This window comes from Glandiceps talaboti, chromosome 4 (assembly GCF_964340395.1).
Source record: "Glandiceps talaboti chromosome 4, keGlaTala1.1, whole genome shotgun sequence".
In the NCBI taxonomy this organism is placed as follows: domain Eukaryota; kingdom Metazoa; phylum Hemichordata; class Enteropneusta; family Spengelidae; genus Glandiceps; species Glandiceps talaboti.
Genome location: NC_135552.1, coordinates 25097181 through 25119793, shown reverse-complemented (window position 1 = coordinate 25119793; position 22613 = coordinate 25097181). Strand labels below are relative to the sequence as shown.

At 34.6% G+C, this 22613-nt stretch overlaps 3 protein-coding genes across 3 annotated transcripts in view; 1 reads left to right on the top strand and 2 right to left on the bottom strand.

Moving 5' to 3' along the window:
- Positions 1-6175, top strand: LOC144434380 (inactive serine/threonine-protein kinase TEX14-like). Its single transcript, XM_078122831.1, has 11 exons — positions 1-22; positions 494-640; positions 998-1112; positions 1768-2146; positions 2444-2574; positions 3104-3208; positions 3500-3623; positions 4129-4307; positions 4811-4971; positions 5432-5634; positions 6005-6175. Exons 1-11 carry the CDS (start codon positions 1-3, stop codon positions 6173-6175), a joined length of 1737 nt encoding a protein of 578 aa, XP_077978957.1.
- Positions 6176-13978: 7803 nt separating this feature from the next.
- The window catches only part of LOC144434024 (uncharacterized), a 23217-nt gene continuing 14582 nt past the window's right edge, over positions 13979-22613 (bottom strand). Inside the window, exon 2 of the mRNA XM_078122467.1 lies at positions 13979-15198. Coding sequence (XP_077978593.1) covers positions 14301-15149 — 849 coding nt within the window. The 5' untranslated portion in view covers positions 15150-15198 and the 3' untranslated portion in view covers positions 13979-14300. The remainder of the gene's footprint in view (positions 15199-22613) is intronic.
- Positions 18560-20963, bottom strand: LOC144434025 (GTPase IMAP family member 7-like). Its single transcript, XM_078122468.1, has 2 exons — positions 20947-20963; positions 18560-19648 (listed from the first exon to the last, which is right to left on the bottom strand). The coding sequence occupies exon 2, from the start codon at positions 19642-19644 to the stop codon at positions 18808-18810; it is 837 nt and encodes a 278-aa protein (XP_077978594.1). The 5' UTR covers positions 19645-19648; positions 20947-20963; the 3' UTR covers positions 18560-18807.

Sequence of the window (22613 nt, the reverse complement as noted above, 5' to 3'; positions counted from 1 at the left end):
ATGTCGGTTGAAAACACACAAGGTAATCTAATGTAATCAAAAGTTGTACAAAATGAAGTGTGAACAACAAAGATGACGTGTAGAAAATGTCTGTTCACCGACTCGGTTCAATATATTTACTGTCGCTCTATCTGGATCATTAATTAACCGCGCGTACGTATATGTACACATGAATTTGTGATGAAAATTATATTTCTGTACCTGTTGAATCATGAGAGGGGTTTGGATAGCTGCAATAAATTGAAGCGTCAATTTTTATGTTGACGTTGCGATTATTGTTTTGAATCGTGACGTCAATATGATTATAGACTGAGCAAACACTAAATAATGCGCCCATGGTTATATGAGAATTGTAAGTAAAATTTAATGTTCGTAAATATTTGACAAAAATACAAGTTTTCAATTCGTCCGCTTTGTGATGATGACGTGTAAATTCTGTATTTACTATATATTTTCTACGTTAATTGCATTGCATTGCGTCCTTTTGTTTTAGATTTGAGACCATCAGGAGAAAGTTATATTCCTGGGTCGAGTAATACTAGTTTGGAGAAAAAGCCGGTTGATGTTAAACTTTGGCATTTGCTCCATTCTGGAGGAAGAATAGGCAGTGTTCGACGGCTGAGGAGAGCGTTGAAGAAAGGTAGGCAGGATCGTTAGATATTCGGTATAATTTGCAAGCAGGAGAGAGGTAAAGATGAAATTGTGTCAATTTCGAAATAAGGTTAGCATATAGAAGACTGAAGAAGACGTTCATTCCTTTGGACCAGTCTAAACAACATGAACAAGTTGAGATCTTAAAAAGAGACTGATCTGATCACATTGCGAAATTTAACGATACACACCCAAGGAAATAGTGTAGCAAAATGACTTCATTGAATCTGTGATCGGTCACATTTATTTTCTTCTTTTTTGGTGTGCTTTTGATGGGTCAGGAATATTGACTCAACCCTGTGGTGATTGTGTGTGTAATAGTTTGTTCATTTGTGTATATTCACAGGTATTTCTGTTGATTATACAAGTAATAATGGACAGACAGCCTTATTTGTGGCATGTTATCACAATAAGGAGGCGGCAGTGACATACCTCTTGAAGCATGGAGCTGACCCTAACTTGTGAGTGTAACATTTTTGTATGGAGAAATTGAAATTGAAAAGTATGGTGTAAATATGTCCACACCTCCAATATCAATATATGATATTATAATTATGAATCAATTTCATAGCTATTTGATGCCAAAATATGCATTTCTTTCGTTTAATTCGTATATATACAATAATATATAGCCTAGGTTTACATATATTAAAAGCTCAGTCTTTTACCCAATGATAGATGTTCAGAACATTAATATTCCATATTTGTAAATGGAATGATTGCAAGCTACCTTATTGTCACTAAAAATAGACATTGAATCTGCAAGCAATGTAAAATTGTACATGGGTGCTCATGAAAATATTTAGTCTATACTTTTGACTATACAATATTTAGTAGTTTATCTATTGTTCTACGTATAGTATGGTACTGGTAGTTTTTTTTTTTTAGAGGATATGTTGTGTTTACAAATGACATCAGAGAGTGTGTCGGAGTATCTTTTATTTACTTGGAGCTGAGCAAATGCCCACATGTGCAGCCAAGACATATGAAGTTATACCTTACATTTCAATTTTACAGTATAGTGATTATAATATTTCAATTCTACTGCCTTTATCACAGTGAACAAGTGAAATCGATCATGAATTGAACAAGATCTACATTTTTTATTTGATTCAGTCGGTGTGGGGGTAGTTATACCCCTGTTCATGGAGCCTGTGCTAGTGGAAATCCAAAGATCCTATGTAAGCTAATTGATAATGGTGGTGATCTGCGGCTTCATGATGACAATGGTCATACTCCATCTGATTGGGCAAAGTTGCAGGATCATTATAAGGGTAAATCCACATCCAAAAAGATCCTGGAATACATAGAGACAGCAAGAATGTATGCTATGACCAAGAGTGGCCAGGATCTTTTGTTGGCAGGGAGAGCAAGTACATATGAAAACCTATCAAGAGCAAGATCCAAAGAAAGCCTGCCCATTAAAAAACATCATTCCAGCACAAAATCATTACACAATACAAAATCAAGTGTTCACAGTCTTGGATTTGGAACAGTAAGTCATCCTTTATCACTTAAATAAGTTATCCTGTGATCTTTGTATATACTTGAGTACTTGTTACAGCTTTTACGCATTCCTTTCACCATATATTCTGAAACTGAATGTTCAAGAATTCTTGAAATAATGAAATGAAAACTACCATCAAGTTGGTTCCAAAAAAAAAAGAATGATGGTTCATCTTACTCTTGAGTCTTGGACTTTAAATAGTTGTGGAGTGGTATATACATTAACTTAGTCTGCAAATGTGACTTCAATGACAGCACCTTATCCTGATATGGGTTTGGTTTTCAGGTGTATACGCCAACTCCAACCCATGCCGGTACTCTAGCTTTTATACCGTATATAGCTGAGAATGCATTGGAAGCTGATGAGAATGCACGATTACCAAGCTACAGTAGTGCTGGCTACTTCAATATGATAAGGTTTGTTGATTTGTATGATGTTAGTTATATGTTGTTCATGTTAAGCAGTATTGTATATTGTATTTAGGATACAGTGTTCACGTCACACCATTAGCAATCACTCAAAAGTAGGAGTTGCTGATGGTTGAGGGCGCCCTGACATGGCTTACCATACATACTATACAATACAGTTCAATGCACTGTATGCAGAATTTGTTGTGAGAAGAATAAGACATTACATTCATGAACACTTTTATTCATAAATGATTAATAATGGTTAGAGTATATTGTATGTGTTACTTTTTTGTGTATGTCAGTTTTCACTTGCTGTTGCACAGCTGGGTAAAGTTATGTTTACAAAGTTGCAAAACATTTTTTTAGCATCATTTCAAAAAACATTTTTCTTGATGAATTTCAAGTATGGATATGTAAGATTTGATCAGTTTTATAATGGTAAATTGTAATAGGTTAACTTGAACTGTTTCAGTGTAACAGCTGCGTTTGTGAAGGACAAGTAACAGAATTACATGTCTATTTCTTTTGATTTTAGTATGAAATGGGGTCCATCTAAAGTTACCACTAAACAGTTGTTGAATATCCAACCTGGTGAAGGAGCTCTTATTGACCTTCTCATTCATGAGAAAGATTGTCTTGTGTAAGTTTTCATTAATTTGATTTGTGTGAAACTGTAAGATTTCCTTGGTTTGCCAAAAATAAACTTAAAATTTAAATGTAAGTTGTAAATATCCTAATTAAAATGAGTAAATATGATAATTCAAATTGTTTGCTTTCCATGATGTACAAAATGATAAAAAAATATTTACGACAAAAATATTGTTTAAAGTCTTTGGTTATTCCATCTTTGACCCACTATATCTAAAAAGTTGCAGTAAGTCAACTAAGGAATGCATATATAAACAGTTCAATGAATACTTTTTCTTTTCAGTCAACTACGTCATTCAAACATACTACTATTAATGGGTATATGTAATACCCACAATCTGGATTCAATACAGCTGGTATTTGAAAGAGTCAGTCTTGGATCATTGTACCATGCTTTGCATGAAAAGGTGAGATCTTGTTTTTTAAACTCCAGACATAAATAAAGAAAACCATTAGAAGTTTTGATATTCATATGGAGATCATTAATACTCAACTCTCACTGGACAATGCAATAGTTATAGTAATAGTACTTTCTCATCAAGTAAAGCAATCAAGGGTAAAAAACTAGACTTGATAGGACAAATAATTTGTTAACTTCTTTGAACACTCTAGGATGAATATATTTTCCTTACAGTACTGTCAGACTTTTCCCCTTCCAAGTCAAATTCATCTTCAACTACGAAGAATTTTGTATGAATTTCATGCAGATCTGAATTACATGACTGCCCGAGAAATATGTTTTTAAATGACTCCTCACAATATCACAAGGTAGTTCTGTTGATTCAGTTACAATTTATAGTTATTATAACTTGACTACTAAATGTGATTTTTGAAATTAGATTTGCACATTTCTTATTCTTACTTGATTTTGAAATTAACTTCAAGGTGTTTTTTCATTTTTTGTTTTTACAGCAACCTGTGAGAGCTTTCATGCATTTCCAGACTAAATGTAGTATAATGCTGCAAATATGTGAGGCAGTTATGTACTTACATGAGATGGGATACCTGCATTGCAATATCTCTTCACACAGTGTTCATCTTGTCCAACGAAGACTGGCAAAGTTAGGCAACTTTGAGTACATTGTGGAAAGGCAAGAATGGTTAAACATGTACAGACATAGTGTTATTACATAATGTATTAAACAGTGATTACTTGTAGTAAGTTGTACTGGTGCACACAAGTACTATTGGTATTTGCACTGCACTGTAATGCAATACTGAATTCATTATTGCATTATCCTGTAGGAAAATTTGTGCATGATCATTCTGTATACATGAAAATGTGTGATTGCCCTGTATAATTGTCTGTTTGTGGTAACCATGTAAAAATAATAGAACATGATTTTTGAGTGCCTGTGTAGGAGGTACTCTTGGATATTTGCAATGGTGCTTGTGCCACATTCTTCTTCACTTTGGCTCATTACACTTATGAAAGTATGGAACACAGGGAACACTGCAAGCATATGTACAAATACCCTGAGTACACAACACTTGCACTTATAAGTTACTTTTAAGAATTATATTGAAATATTATTATTTTGTTCCTATACCAATATACTTTCTCCTTCATATCTCCATTATTTCTACAACATAGGAGTCTTGACTCTGCTACTCAGAAAAGAAGTAAAGTTGTTGAAAATGTGTGCCTTTCTACAACATACAACTGGATGGCCCCAGAACTGATGAGAAGAGAACCACCAACTGTCAAGTCTGATATCTATAGTTTCTCAGTAGTACTGTGGGAGATTTTAACAGGCAATATTCATAATTTCTTGATTTTGCATATTAATCTTTGTTTGTAGTTGAGCATGAGTTGCAGGTATATCTGTAAATGTCATCTAACCATGGACTATACAACATACATTATAATGTCTCTGCATGTCCCAATATAGCTGAGTTGTATTTTGATGTATTCTAAACGTGTTTACATGTGAAATTGAGTGTGAGATTTGTCAAATCTGAAATATGTATAAACTGTGTTTTACAATATAAAGTGTATTGCATAACCAAGAGGATAATCTAGTTAAAGTTATAAACAAATCATTTAATTTAAATTACCATATATTAATTTTGTCATTTTTAATTTCAAACAAACTTGTCGACAAAGACATAGATGATAACTTTCAAAAGTGCACCGTATATGACAAACTTTTCAGAACGCTATATGTTCTTTCCAGAGTGATTGATTGACACCCTCAGTATGTGTACTTTATAGGCATTACTCCATGGCTTAGTATGTCACCTGGCAATATTGAACAAAAACTAGTACAGGAAAAGCAGACACTGGAGTTGGCCGAACATGGTAAATCAATACCAAAGCCATATGCAGATATGTTACACACAACGCTGTCTAGTCATCCTTCAGGAAGACGAAATACTCTGGAAGAAATTAGTGTGTTACTTGAGTGTGGTGCAAAGGTAGTTGTTTGATATGTTATACTGATACAAAACTAGTTCTATCTGCTATAAGGATTTCATTAACATATTGGGTTATAAAAACATGAGGATATATTAATACATACTCACTAGACTGGCTTTCTTGTAAAAGTGGAAAATATTTTTAAAAAGTATATAAAAAATATTTGATTGAATATTTCATCGTCGTCTGTGCTGGATTCTTGTTATTCACACATGGAAAATAATTATTTTCATAATTGTATCTTCATAGAACAACTGAAATTGTAAGAAGACTTCAGAAAGAAACTCATAACAGAGAAAATATAAATATATGATAATCGAATTACAAGTTTATAATTTTTGTCTATGATTTTGTTTTCTTTATATAAAGGTGAAGTATTCAGACCTAACAAGACAAGACAGTGGTGTTGTGTACCCTAGTGTGAGTGAAAGTCTGCAAGATTCATGCCAGTCCACAGAAGATATCCCAAATGATGCCAAAGAATACAACCAAAGTACAGGACGACGTTCAGCCATTGATGTAGGCCAAGGTAAGAGATAAGACTGGTTAGAGGTATTGGCAAGTGCATATGGTGTAATCAGGAAAACTTTTTAAAGCTTTCAGTGTATATATTTGTAAAGCGCTTTGAGCTTGAGCACAGTGTGGGAAAGAACTGGATAAATGTATCGTACTATAACTGCTGTATATTCAGCATACCTTATATTTATACATTATATGTGGTAATTGAAAGTCGCAGTTTGACTACAGCTAAGTCAGAAAAGTACATCATAAATATTGAAATACTTAATATATCAATTTGATATTTGAAGGTTTGTCGCTAAATTTTTCAACAAATGAATCTTGTGACGCTCGCTCATTTTTACATAATCAGTGCAACTAATGTACAAGATTTTGTAAACATAATTTTAGGATATTGCAATTCCTTTTGAATCTTGAAGGTAAGAATTTTGTTAAGCCTATGAAAGTACCTTCTGGCGTTTCATATCATGAATGACCATATTTAGGTATAAACATAATTACTTGTAGTTGTACTAAAAGTTTCTATAAACATGTTATTAATCAATGACAGGCCATATGGAGGCTCCACATCTGGAGAACATAGTTGAAGCAACCATAAATAGACAAATATTGTCTAAGTCACAAGATACAACAGATCAAGATACCATTGGAAAGGAGTCACATGAGAAGATGTCAAAATCTTCCAAACCAACATCAAGCTTTGCAAAGTTGTTTAAGATTGGTACCAAAGGAAAGAATAAAAGCACATCAAAAAGTCTACCTCTTCAAAGTGACATTTGTGGTGCCACTGGTGAAATTAGAAGGATCTCACCAACCAAATCACCAGAATTATCTCCAGGTAACTTTTGTAACTACTACAAGTAAAGGACTTAAAATTGTTGTGGTGAGAAAACAGAGTAACCGAATAATGAAAAAAGTCAAACGGAAGAGATCGATAATCAAATCAAATAAAATCAAATCAATGTGATATTGCATGAAACAACAACAATGTATATTTTGAATATATAGATTTGTAAAAGTACAGAGCGTCAGTGAAACAACTTGATGTGCTTTCCAGTTTCCAAGTAATTTGAAGTACCATAATAACCGTTTTTCCAGAAATCAAAGTGAATTTTTAAAACTGAAGTATACCCTTGTTTGTCTTGAGAATCTTCTGAAGTTAAAGTAATCCCCAAACTTCTCAGCAAACGTCTTCACAGTTAACAAAAGCCAAAAATGCATTTAAAAGTCAGATTAAGAACACATCGATATAGAAGTGACATATATACGTTGTTGATTTATACACACTTATTGACTTTGCTGCTACCAGAATCAGGTAAAGTTGGTAGTGATGGAAAGAAAAGAAAGAAAAAATTGCTAGGAAGAAACAACATGGTTGACTCCATTGATGATGGTTTTGAATCTCTTACTTTGTCAACTTCTGAGAATGTTGAGAAAACAAACAGGTAAGAAAATGAAATTAGTTAATCAACTAAAACATGTTGTACATCTTAAAATTGTTACCTTGCATTTTATTCTACTAGGGCATGTCATTTCCAGAGTTTATTGATGTCCCTATATAAAAATAGTTATCAAAAGGTTGAAACCTTTTTTTTGTGGTTAGCGCCCTCAGCGGGCAATGCTTGAACATTTTCCACATAAAATGATTTTTTAACATCCTAAACTTGTTCTGAGAGGTCTTCAATTTCAAATAAAAAAAAACCAGTCATACTTCAAGATAATAACTCTTCAAACATCAGAAGTGTATGTGGCTATGTGTTTTCTACAATTTTTTTATTTCTGAATCTGAATTAATAAAGCAGTAAAGTAAAGTAAGGCAAAGTTATACATGTACAAATTACAGATTTGATTTTTGGATTATAAAACCATCAAGTTTGAAAGATTTTTATGACAGATTTGCTTATAATATAAATATATCATGTGTACTATTTCCAATGTAATATTTTTCAAAATCATGTATGATAATATAATTAATGGTTAACAGATTTTGTCTTTAATTTTTGAACATGTTCAACATATACTTTCTATTTCAAATTAGTTTGGAATGTGCAGGCTTTGTAACATCACCAACGACATCTCAGAACCAGGCTGATGTTGAGGTATATACAGAACCATCAACAGCTACAGTGTATGAAAATTATGCTGAGTGCTCCAGCGATGAAGAGAATGATACCAACCATAGGTACAATAAAAAATCTTTACCTTTCACTGGTTGTTTGATCTCAAGTCATATATGTTGTCTGGAATTAAGTGTTCAAGTTGTTGAACTTCTCATGTACTGAAATTGGATTTCATTTGATTATATTAATTCTTAGTACTGTGATTGAATTCCAAAAGTGCTCCTTTGTCTTGGAGATGACACATGGAAATTATTAAATGCTACACATATTTGTGCTAAAATTAGTCATCTTTAGTTTGTTTATCATCATCATCATCATACGTGAAATGCGCAAAAAATCCAAATTATTGACTTCACGTGTGGAATCGTCCTTGACTCCAGTTATTTTGTTCTCAGTATGCCATACCAGCGAAAGAATGTCATCTTTCAAACTAATTAGTACTACCAAACGAGAGTGAGAATAGAGTTTCAATTAGGCAGCATGATGTTTTTTGTTTCATTTATCTCACTGTGAATAAAAGTCAACATCTCTCTCGGATAAAACAAGAATGATTCAAACACAAAATTTATTTGAGTTCACAATGAGATAAAATATAATATTTCTTGTGCCTTACATTTGTATTTACAATTATTTGTTTTATGTAATTTATAACAAAGAATGTTGAGTTAAATATATAAAAAAAAAATCTTTGGATTGGTAGTAACCAATGCTATTTTCATTCTAAAGGCAAGAATATGACCTGATAGATGATCCCAAAGAAGCTGAAATGGCATCTCAGTGGTTCGCTGGTAAAGGAAGTGTCAAAAATCTCATCTATAGCTTTGAAAGGATACATGATGAAGTGAGTATACAAGCACCTATGGCTACCTCATATTAAATCGTCTGACTTGTTGCATGTTGATAAACATATCCATGTTTGCAGTTCATGCATTTTGTACTTCGAAAATTTGTCCTTTTCTTTAGATATATATGTATATATATATATATATATATATATATATATATATATATATATATATATATATATATATATATATATATATATATATATATATATATATATATATATATATATATATATATATATATATATATATATATATATATATAGTTTTGGTAGTACTGGAACTCTTTCTTGGTTGTAACTCGGAGTTTCACGCATGGCGCGATCATCAGACAACTCTGAGGCTTACTCTCTGGGTGTGCTGTATATATAGAGTGTAGACAATAGAAATACCATCACTATTGTCTATGTCGGTGGGTAGGTGTTGTATGTGTGGAGGTGACGTTATTGTGTGAGTTATTGGATGCGAACAAGTGAGTGTTGGCGGGTTGTTACATGTTGGACTTTGATGTTCCGTTAGTTAATGGGTTTAGTTTAGGTGATAGATGCTCTATTGAAGTTGGACAAATAAAACTTATTCTCGTGTCGGCATTTGGATATCAACTCAGTTCTTTTGTTTAGTGTGGAGCTTTTGTCTGCTTTAATAATAGTTAGTTTTTCGGTTAAACACAGGTTGCATCGTTTTGTTTTATTGGTGTATGCTTGGGCTGTCTTGCTGATGGACCAGGATACGGAAAAAGGCTCATTGTTTCTTTTCAGTTTCCAAATGTGTTTTGATAGTTCTGTGCTGTTTTCGTGTTTTTCATGTTTGAATGACTGTTTGTGGTTGGCGTATCTCTGTTTGAAGTTGTTCTCTGTTAGACCGATATATACTTTTGTTTGTTTTCCGTGGACGGTGGCTTGGTATACGATGTTTTCCGTTTGACATTCGCCGTTCAAAGGGCAGGTGTCTTTCTGTCTGCAGTTACTAGGTTTTTGAGTGGGTTTAGTTTCGCTGTTGGAGATATATCGGTCTAACAGAGAACAACTTCAAACAGAGATACGCCAACCACAAACAGTCATTCAAACATGAAAAACACGAAAACAGTTACAACCAAGAAAGAGTTCCAGTACTACCAAAACTATTACGCTCTGCCACTGCGGTATAGAGCACTGTCTTAGCAGATTGATACTCACCAAGTTATATATATATATATATACATAACACAATGTCAAGTAAGATACACAGGAGCTTTACACAGTGTTTCATGCTGTTGCGATCATCAGATGAATAACGGTATAGTTCTATGAAGTTCCAGTTTCATAGTTCAAACATTCCTTTTCACATGATATGGGTGCCACAGTGGAAGTTGGTCAATACATCTTTATTTTGATGTTGGCACTTTGATATTAATTCGAAGCGTTTATTTAGTAAAATCGATTTGTCAACATATGATATATAAATTTTCTGCCAGGTCAAAGGTCACACCGTTTTGTTACATTCGAATATGAAGTTGCATGTGTGATGACTGAGCAGTCAATGCTATACTCTTGGCCTTCACCCTTTAAGTTCCAGACATGTTTTGATAGCTCAGTACAGCTGTGGTATCTCTTAGTAGTGATGGATTGTTTGTGGTTTGCATGACGGGTTTTGAAAGTGTTATCCGTTAAACCAATGTATTGTTTGCCGCTATCGTATTTACTCCAGTATAGACATATTACAATATACTGAGTTTATCTATTTATTTATATATATATGAATAAAGTATTAAATGGTATGACCTCACATCAGGAGGATATGTACTTCTTATCCTATCCATACATATACCACGATTAAAATATTATAATTGAAATTGCTTACAAATTGGGGGAAAAAAGGTTGAAAAATTATTGCTCTGTTGTAACATATCACTGATGGATTTTTTACAAATTGTAATACTCCATTTAACATTTTAAATTAGTCTTGTATAGGGGATGTGCATTACTGATTAATTAAAGGATACTTTCCAAAGACAATTTACATATGTGTCATATTCAGAGTGGAACATGAAATGCACTATAAATTGATGACATGTGTTTAAAACACACTGTTAAATATTACTTTGAAAGCAGTGGTATGATTTATTGAAATTGTAAAATTTGGTTCTTGCAACCATATGCCAAAAGGTTGACCAAATGAATCATTAGAATTGAAATGCCATACAATTTATTTGTTATATCCTGAATTATTTTTCTATACTTTATAGTTGGAATTTGTTCAGTTTCAAAGTTACTCTCATCCTAAATATTTATCAATAAAAATTTGCCCATCATTACTTTCATACACTACTCCAGAGTCTTGAAGATATCTGTCATTTGACATCACCAAAAGGACACAGTTACAATATTCACCACTTTGCTGGTTTTCAATCACAGGAAGAGATGCCCATCCCCCAGAAGACATCAACCCCATCTTCAAAATTACCCACCCCGAAAGTTAGCTCATCAAGTACCGCTGTCACGAATAGTGATATCGAACAAGATGATAATACTGTTGTTGAAGTGACTAGACAAACTTCTAAAGGTGAAATCCCTATGAACAAGAGTCAAGATGATGTTGGAACAGAAAGTATAGATGCTGAGAAGCCAACGGAAGTTCAAGATACAGCCTCAGATGAAGGGGCTGATCAAACAAATTCTGATGAGATTGAAGTAACCGACCAAACTGGCCTAGAGTGTGAACCCAAAGATGATGAACAGTGTAATGATGCCGATGAAGATACTAGTCCAAATCAACTAAAGAATGAGCTTGATGGAGAGGATGCATGTGGTCAGATTGGTAGCCTGGAAGATGAAGTGTCTAATCAAATTCAGGGTGACACTTTATTGCCTAGAGAAGCAGTCACTCAGGATGAGTGTGCTGGCATGCTAGCTGACAAATTGTCTAAAGAGAATGAGTGCATAACACTACCTGCTGATGAATTACCAGGTGAAAACAAAGATGATGGTCTACTGGTTAATGATGTGTCCAATCAGATGAAGGCTGACAGTTTATCACCTGGTGAAGTATCCAATGAAATTAAAGGTGATGGTTTGCATCCTGATGAAGAGTCTAATCAAATTCAAGGTGAGAGTCTACCACATGGGGGAGAATACAATGAGATTCAAAGTCCTAATTCAAGTTCTGAAGTATTCAATCAATTTCAACAAGATGTCCTTCCTACTGGGGATGAAGCAAATGATGAGATACAAAGAGAGAGCATCAAAGAAGCAGTATCCAAGTGCATTGAACAATGCATAGTATCATTGATTGAAGATGAAGGAACATACAAGATGAACGGCGACAGACACTCTGAGGCTGAAACAGCAAGTGAAGACACTTCTGAGGATACAGTGGAAGAAAATGATGAGATGCAATGCATGTCAAATTTAGAGTATGCTGATATGGATGTTGTCAATGTGAATGGAGTTATGGGTAATATCCAAACTGAAGTGATGGATGGCTGGGCTGTAAGTGTATGCAAAGATAATTCTGGTAATACGATGGTAGTACATGTTGATGAAAGTGAGAAAACCACCACTGTGATGGAAACTGTTGAAAAGCTTGCATAGACTGCAACATGATAGTATTGGAGACTTTTTATAAGTTTGGTGATGTTGTTAATGTTTCTATTGCAACCATAATGTTGCATTCTGTATTTATTAGTCTAGATTCTATATGCTTGTTAATTGTACAAAGAGTAATGGACCAATGATGAGCATAGAATCTAGGCTAATACCAACATGCAAGCCTAATGCTTTTGTTTGCTGATAACAAGTTAAACAAATTTCTACAACCAGTAAAACAGTATAAAGTATATAATTACTTTAATTATGAACCCTGTGGGGGCTGTAAATGTAATCAATCTGTAAACAATGTTGGCAGCTCAAAGCATAGACCCTCCACCAACATAGACCCTGGTGGAGGATCTATGCTCAAAGCAAGTAAATAGTCAGTGATGGCATGAACTATTTTCAAGATCTCATTGAGAACTAATATTATCATATTTGTGACTGATGATATCTATGTTATTGCTATCATTCACTGTAATACACTGGCTGATTCTTAGCTGAAACCATGGTTTACAAATTGTCTACATAGAGCCACATACTTGGCTCATATAAAAGCAATTAAAACAGTATACTTTTGATGAAAATTTTATAAACGAGTATTATGCTGTGAAAACAATTTACTTTGATGTTACAGGTTGTACTGCTTCCCTTCTAATTTTAATCTCAAACCAACAAAGAAATGCATGTCTGAGCTGTAATATTGACATAGACTGTAAATTGACATATTACTTCTTTGAACAATGCCACCTTGTCATTAATTAGACATTTAGCAACTGCATGCATTCTATGAATTCATACACATACAATATACAACATTAGAATTTGTCACTGTTTTACTCTAATTTTATTTTCATTTAAATGAAACCTGATTATCATCAAAAATAATTATCTATAATATTACAGAATATCTGTCAAATCCTTATTTTCAGGTGAGATTAATACTTCTTGCATTTGTTTTACCTCAGTTTGATGTTGATACCAACCTTACTGTAACTCATAATTCAAGTTGTTATGAAAAAAATACAATTTTACAATTTTGAACTATTTTACATGTTAGTGTCATATATTGTTGATGACACTTTTAATTTACAAACATTTCTTGTAACAGTTGTGATTTTAATCTTTCAATTGATCTAACGACTGAATATCAATTATTTTATATTGCTAGTTGATTGCCTGTGCAAATGAACTGTTTTTTATTGAGAGCTGTTATATTGATTACAGCCAATACTGTGGTTTATTAATAAATAGTTAAAAAATGCATTGTTTGTTTGTTTGTTTGTTTGTTTGAGAGGGTTAATGTAAGTATCATTGTAAACCACAGGTGTGTTCATGGCAACTGAACAAGACACACTGCCAAGAGGACTATTTTTTGTTGCGTCAGTGGAAAAATAGGCTCTTACTTACATTAGTTTGTGAGAATGCATACAGGTGATGCACTAATAAAATAGATGTATTGTTTTCACCTTTAATCTTAGAAATCCTTTATTGTTGAGAAACTCTTTCACTAAAACTTGACACTTGCACATGCATTTTGTGCTCTATAAGAAAAAAAATCACATTTCTTATCCCCCTGCGTTTACTCATTGAATGGTGTTGGTCATTTTGGATTTCATTTGGTGCTACTTATGATGTCTGTCATATTGACTGTATCTGTAACATGTTTTGTAAGACCAATGAAAAGTAAATTGCGATTCTGTTGTTGTTCATCAGTCACTGCTGTTGATATATTCTCCATGATATTTGCTGTGAATGTCTTACATCCATTGTCAATATACATCCTATCAATCAACCTCACCAAGTCTGCCACCTGTTGCTTTTGTTTTCTCACATTTGTTGTCCAGTTGTTGAAAATCATGCAACGCTGATTGCAAGCATTTAACAAAGTTTCTAGAAATCTTGGTTTGTTACTTAAAAGGGAGTCTAAAGATAGGCCTTCTTCCTCCAATGCATCACCCCTGGTGAAGACAATAATGAGATATTTTGTGAAATCATCACCGAATGTTTTATGGAGGATTTCTATACTTGAAGACTGTTCATCAGTAAGACGACAGTTTGCATTTATTGTTAACAGAATAGCATGCAGACCCTTGGTACTCTCCATTTTGGCAATTTCCACACATTTTCCTATTTCTGAAAGAATCTCGCCATACGTGAAATTCATTCGGTTGTCATATATTCCAGGTGTGTCAATAACCATTATTTCTCTGTCATCTGTTCTAGTAGCCCACTGTGTGGTCTGTGTCACTGCCTTGGGTGTTAGTCTACTGGCAAACTTACGACTTCCAACTATACTGTTGCCTGTAGCACTTTTACCACTACCGGTCCTACCAATAATAACCACGTTTAACCTTTGACCTATTGGCACAGTTGTGTCGTCATCAGCTGGTATACAGAAGGCGTTGAAACGAGACTTTTTCAAGTAATAGTCCATCGTTGGTAATGTTCTCCAGGATGCCATAATGGAAATTCTTTGTGAATAAACTAACCTGATGTTTGGAACAGTGATCCTGTAGAATCCAAATACAGAAATTAAGTTTAACAAATGGTTTCGATTGAAATTTCAAAATGGGGAATTTAAACATGTCTAAATCAACCCAGACACTAGATGAGATGTTAATATTAATAGATGAATGCATCGGTTGATATGCATAATATGCATACAGCCTGGCACAGTAATCCCTAGGGTGATTAACGTCATAATTAGAATCACCGGATGTCAACAACATTCATTCCATATCCTGCAACATATGACGCTTATTACTGGTACCATGATTTTTTATTGCAGGTCTTATCATGATATCGGGTTCAGTATGATGAATAATAGCCTGAGGGAAGGGTGGGATTGCAATTTGGAGAATGCTGTGGTGTCTGATCGATCGAACGGCAAAGCCATGTTTTGATCCAGTGTAACACTATACCACTTATTAAAAATAATTGTTACAATGCCAAACCAATTAACTTTAATAGCTTGTTCATCAAATTTTCTAAAACAAATGAAGTAATGTTCCAAATATTTTTTAAAACAAAAAAGGTTGATATAATAGGAACTAATTTGAGGGAATTGGATGGCGCTATAGAGACTTGCACTTCACTATCTGGCTTGAAATGTCGCGAATATTAAATTTATCATTTTTGCTGATGAATAACCTTTTCTACTAATTAATTACGATCGTGTTTCTCGATTCTTTCTTGTTTTATATAAAAAAATATCCAAATGAATGAGAACAATGGAACATTAATATTGCATTGTACTGAAAAAAAGACCAACAACAACAACAACAACAACAACAACAACAACAACAACAACAACAACAACAACAACAACAACAACAAACATTAACTCAAATCTAAACTAAGAGGAGGCCTCTGTAGAGGAGGCGATCAGGCTAAAAACGTATAAAACATGTACAAAATGTACTACGAAGGTCAATTCAAGCTAAATAACGAAGGTAAGATAGCAATGCACGATTAGCCGACATCTACATCGGATTTTAATCAGATTGTCTGGATGCTGTACATTACGGGTTTTTTTTATATTGAACGAAGAGACAAAAGACTGTTGACCAAGCTTTTAGGGTTACTAATGATAAAGGTAATCAAAAGTCTACAGTTAATGTACATTTTATGATTCTACTTAGAGACGTCGGCTATCACTGATACTACCGCATATAGCAAAATTGACCTTGTGACCTTTCAGTATGAATGTTAACTATTGTAAAGTTCAAAATCTAAAAATGGAACAAACATGATAAAAATTATTATGTACCGTAGCTGTGAATTTTACCCTAGTCGCCCCATTGTATGTTAACCTTCACAAGTATTGACTTTAAACTCTGGCTATTTTCGTCACATACTATAATATGGAATGTTCAGGGTCGAGCTAGTTCATGTTTATATTATAATAGACGGATCTGTTTGACCCTTTGCCCATATTCGGCAACATTAAACAGATATCATTGAGGTTGTGACTTTAGCTCTCGTCCTTCAGAGGGAAAAAATCCATTCTACAATTACTGTAACTGAACGATTGAACGAACACAAAACCTTTCCTGGAAACGTTCCATTATTCCGATCCGACCTGTCTAGTTGATGGTACGTACTTTGTACACTGGCATGATATCCGTATGTAAACAATCGCGTATCGCCCCGTTTAGTATTGTTTGTCAACAAAATATGAATTTATAGGATGTTGGTAGAGTTGACCAATAGGTGATAATACATCCTCCAGTTAGCCGAAAAATGTAAATAAATTATGTCGAAAATAATAAAGAAAATATATTTATGGTATATAGCTACCTACGACAATATAAAACGCTTGCGATTCGCAAATAAACATGTGAATACATACACTGCACATATTTACACCTTTCCTGACGTCTGTACATTTTTAAATCGGTGCATTTTGAACAGTGACGTAATAAGCAGTACAAGCTGATATGTCCATCATGGCGTCAATACGTGTATTGTATTATGAGTTGTTCTCATCCGACATATTACTTGTAACTAGGCAACACTACTTCACTTTGTAACAGCCGTAGGACAATCACATTCACAGTGAAAAGAAATACTACCATGCAATACACATGAATTGGAAGGTCTATTGAAAATAGATATTTATTGCATCATTACATTTTACAACATGGTCACCAATCACCTTAGACTGTTATAGAAGTAAATTGTGAATATAGTATATTTAGAATATAGTATAGGATGTAGACAAAGTAAATAGAGTATTTTTTTTATATTCATTTATCTATCATGTGTTGATAATGTTGGTCCGACTATTTTGTCTCACTACATCCTTACAGTGTCTTGTATTTAAATTGCATCTATTTGTGTACTTGACATGGGATGTGATATGCTCTGAGGGGAAAACAGATTGATTATATTTAACAGTATCTCTAAAAGATCAAAATTAAAGAATGCTAACTACTCAGACGATTGGCGTTCATTTATAAATGTGTATATACTTTAAATCTTGAATAATAATGCGAATTTCGACTAGTTGAGTTAAAACAAATTCACTTGCATATTACATACTTCTGACTACTTACTTTGTTTGAAGTTTGAATTTTCAACCGTGTCATTCTTTAGGTTCAAACAGGGTCACCTGTCATGCGTGGATGCAAAGTTATAAATCTTGGTTGTCAGTATGTCGTCATGTAAATAGTGGGAAAGACAATGCAAGTAACATATCAAGGATCTATGATCTAAGCAAGTACGCTACACTTTAATATGAAATTGTTCTGAGTCATGTCAAAGCCATTCGAACTCCTATGTTTTTCTGCTGTTTCTCTCTCTCTCTCTCTCTCTCTCTCTCTCTCTCTCTCTCTCTCTCTCTCTCTCTCTCTCTCTCTCTCTCTCTCTCTCTCTCTCTCTCACTCACACACTCTCTCTCTCTCTCTCTCTCTCTCTCTCTCTCTCCATTTTTCGCTATTGTCCTCATAAATGAGTGAAATTACATTTGGTACGGTAAACTAGTATGAAGTGTATCAAATAGGCAGTCTTATTGTAATTCATGTGAAACTGGCAGATTTCATAGATGAACACCCAACTACAAACGCCATCAAATAAAAAAAGGTTGATTTCGACATCACTAATTTCAACAATGCTTGTATATATTTGGCTTTTGTAAATGTCAAATAGTAACTACGAGTACTCTACGTCATGATACAGAGTTGTCTGTATGTTTCTGTTAACGTTCATCTCAATCTGATTAAAATCTGATGTTAGATAGGCTGGTTTTCCTGTATTTACCTTTATTCCATCGTTATTGCGTCTTTTACGTGAGTTTTTTTTCCTGGGCGAACGCCTTTCTAACGTTAGAAAGGCGTTCGCCTAGGGAAAAAAAACTCACGTTAAAGACGCAATAACGATGGAATAAAGGTAAATACAGGAAAACCAGCCTATCTAACATCAGATTTTAATCAGATTGCGTTCATCTCGACTATCAAAATTCAATCATTTATGTGATATTCTAATATGCCTATGATAATATCTAAAATGTGTACAGCTGTTCTCTCGATATATACATTGTCACCAAGTACTTGGTCCTATGCACACCTACATTTATTTTTGGCTTATTCACACAATTTGTGGATGTAGCACGATAGGTCTTAATGATATCCCCACATCATCGTCATAGCATGGGCTATGATCCTAATGAATATGGCTTTGATAGATCTGAGGATAACAGCGTCACCTCCAGCTATATCTATACATTGCTGTTCTTTAGCGTTTGGTATTCCTCCATAGTTCTGCTCTCTGTCAATTTCTAACACCTCTTTTACGCGATCAGTGAGATGATTTCTGAAAGGTTTGTTGTCGTTATCTCTTTTCATCTGATCGACAATACCGACAAACCTTGCCACCTGTGCTTCCCTAGCAGCCTCGTTTTTGTTATCAAATGCGATGACACGATTGTCACATTCTTGGATGAGCTTTGAAAGGAATGGGGGCGAGTCTTCAAGATACTGCTTCAACGTGACCCCGTCCTTGTCCAGGTGATCTTTCCTTGTAAAAAGAATAATCATATGATTCATAACATCTTCACCAAATATTTGTCGCATGAACTTGATAGAGGATATTCCCTCCTCTGTCAATCGCTCATCGGCATTGAGAGTGAGAACAAATGCGTCCATCCCGTTTCCCTGGGTCATGGCTATACCAACAGACTTACTGATCTCGGTGAGCACATGCATATGTGACAAATGATCCCGTGTGTCAAAAAGTCCCGGTGTGTCGATGACAACAATCTCACGGCCACCGTTGCGCTTTCCCCATTCAGTGGCGGCGGTTGATGACACAAGAGACCGAACGCTGTGAAACACCGGCTTCCCAACGATGGTATTTCCAGTTGCACTTTTACCACTTCCTGTTTTACCAAGTAATAGTATGTTCAACTTCTCTCCCTCTGGAATTGTTTGTGTGTCCATTCTTTGTTTTGAACTCATGGTTCTGAAAAAATTGAGGAATTTCATTGCGTCTGAAATTTTCACTTTTTGGTAATTGATCATTAACTTGAAAAGTTGTTTATGTTTATGAATCAAAAGAAATAAAAAACATCGATTCGACACATACACATCAATATATTAATATCTGGATGAACAAATGTAAAGACATACTATACTATGCTATGTATTGATTGTGTTCATATGTATATATATAGGCAGTACAGAAGACATTGATTAATAGATAATACATACATACATACATACATACATACATACATACATACATACATACATACATATCCACCCATATCCACCCCCCCCACCCCACACCCCACCCACACACAAACTAACCAATTCAATTACTGAGTAACGCAAGGGATTAGTTGTTATCTTGTTTGTCAGAACACAGGTCCGTAGCAAACACTATTATCGTGATAGTGTATACTAGCTTTTAGGGACCCTGCACGAATGTAGTTAATGTTTTACTGTATATTGATTCATTAATATCCAGGAGGTTATAAATGTAGAACATGTGCTATTGTCACATAAACCTCTGGTTCGTCTATTTTGAAGATTTTTGTGTATTTTGTTGAGTAACATGCGAATGATCTATAACAATGGGATTGAGTTGCTTTCCTTCTTTCTGTCAGCTAGGCATTATAAAATGACAGATACCTGAAATGTGTGTTATCATGAGGATGCCCTTCAATTGACCTCGTACACGTCAACAACACTCCACTATAAACACAATGGGATGAAATCATCCGATATGCCAACTTCACTTAAATGACACGTATGCACGATATTCAGCAAGATTATGATGTCCTACGTACGTCACTGTCTTGTCTAGGCTGGTAAAAACGCGGGAATGGTGAGGCTGCCCCCATTTTTAGTACTACTAAGGCCAACATTTTAACATACATATCTGTACACCAAATAGCTGAGATTCTAACGACTAAACGATGTGAAACCTCAGTGGTACAGTATAAATGCAGAGTGGGCCTTTACAACAATGTAATGGCCAATTTGACGATTCGAGTCAAAATCTACTTATCTAACAAAATCAAAACCTAGACTGTGATAATGGAAAGGGAAATACATGTTCAGCCGACACCGAATATTGACTATGGAAGTAATGGACGAAGACGACCTTGCACATAGCAGGGCAGCGACGGGTATCGGTCTCAACACGATGACAGAAAGAAAACGTGTAATGCTCAGTGTCTGGAAGATGATTTTGGAAAAAAATTTTTCTAAAAAATCTATATTCTGGCCAGATATATACAAAAGTGTTTAACTTACCTTAAAAACACGTCTATTTTTCAATGGTAGAACAGGAAAAATGGTAAAAATAAACAACTGCGTCACGCCCCCAACACACCTCCAAATGCTGGGATATGATTGGCTTAGAGCAGACAGCGCCTTTCCGACATGCGCACATACATCACATATACTACATACTAGTATAGTGACATACGAGATATTTGTTCTGCCACTTCTTTACAAAATGATATTGATTACTGTCCGGATACGTTCAATTAAGCTAGAATTCCTGGTGATTAGACCAGAGCCAACCCATAAATATTTAGCTAAGTGGTGGAAAGCGAGGCCAGTACGGGGGCCAGTAGGGCATTTCAAGATGAAAAATGTGATTGGGTGCCGGCGATCCAAAGAACCGCTCTTCTGACCTATGGTCTACTATAAAACAACAAAAATAGACCATTACCAGTACTTTGATCAAAATTACTCAATGTACCGATTAGTAAGGGGATTTACAAGAATCTTACGGATGCCTATAATATGCTCAGCCTAGAAACATTTTCACGGAACTTGTTCATAAGGTACACGAGTAAGAGATGGGTCACTGAGTGCCAAGATTGGCGGGGGGGGGGGATGCTAAAGCGATTAGTAGGTAGTTCGACGACATTGTCTTAGTTCTAAACAAGCTTTATCCCAAAAGTCACACAATAGAAAAAAATATTCCCTAAGTGGGTTAATGAATGTATAAGTCAAACGTAAAACTTAGTAATACATGCAAACAATGTTCAATAGAGTTACTGTCAAATTTTTCAGTGAAAAAAGTTCCAAAGCCCAGTTATATATGTTGTTTTTCATTGCTGCAACTTCATTTTGTTCTTGATTGGAGAATAAAAGCTAATGTATACATTTGGTTCACCCATATGGGCTAATTTATTTGCGCATTGTTAACGTGGCCGAGTTGTTACAGTACAGTTTTATTGCTGCAGCAGACGGTGACAAACAACATTATTTTGATGTGATTTCGTTCCTGGTATATTAAAATGACATTGTAATTCGGTGTAAACGGTGTTTAGGACATAATTGAAAAGGTCATCGTTTTAATTATCTGGCATACGTTTTCTTAATTGTTACCTGTGGTACCCGTAATGCATGTGCATTTCACGTTACATGACAAATAGCTCACGTACCTTCGAGAAGTATATCGTTGGGGGCGCACTAACTCGGTGTAAGTACTTTAATGTATTTTTCCACAGGGTAAAAGACGAATAATCAAATTTGTTCTTACGGCCGTGCCGTGTACTTCCATTAGTCGGATCAGTAGATGTTTACACTCACTGGGTTTACACTGACTGTTTGCACTCACTCTCGGGCAATTAGTCCGTGAGTTTGTTCTCGGATTAGTAATCTTCTTAGTAATGCAAAGCTGGTAAACTAAAGACAGTGATAACGGGTAGAAATAGGAAAAAACAGTGAAATTTGAATTTGGACAAAATAATATTAGAAATCCGGAAATTAGCGAGAATAAAATTGATTATTCGTCCTTTTCCCTGTGATTTTTCCTTGAACGACAAACGGCGTTAACGATGCCAACTCATACACAGTCATTATCATTTTCTTTATCATATTCAAAGCACTATGGTAATAATAGCCATCTTATATCAATATCTGTCCTCGAGCTCATTGTAGCGTTTTATTACAGCACACACACA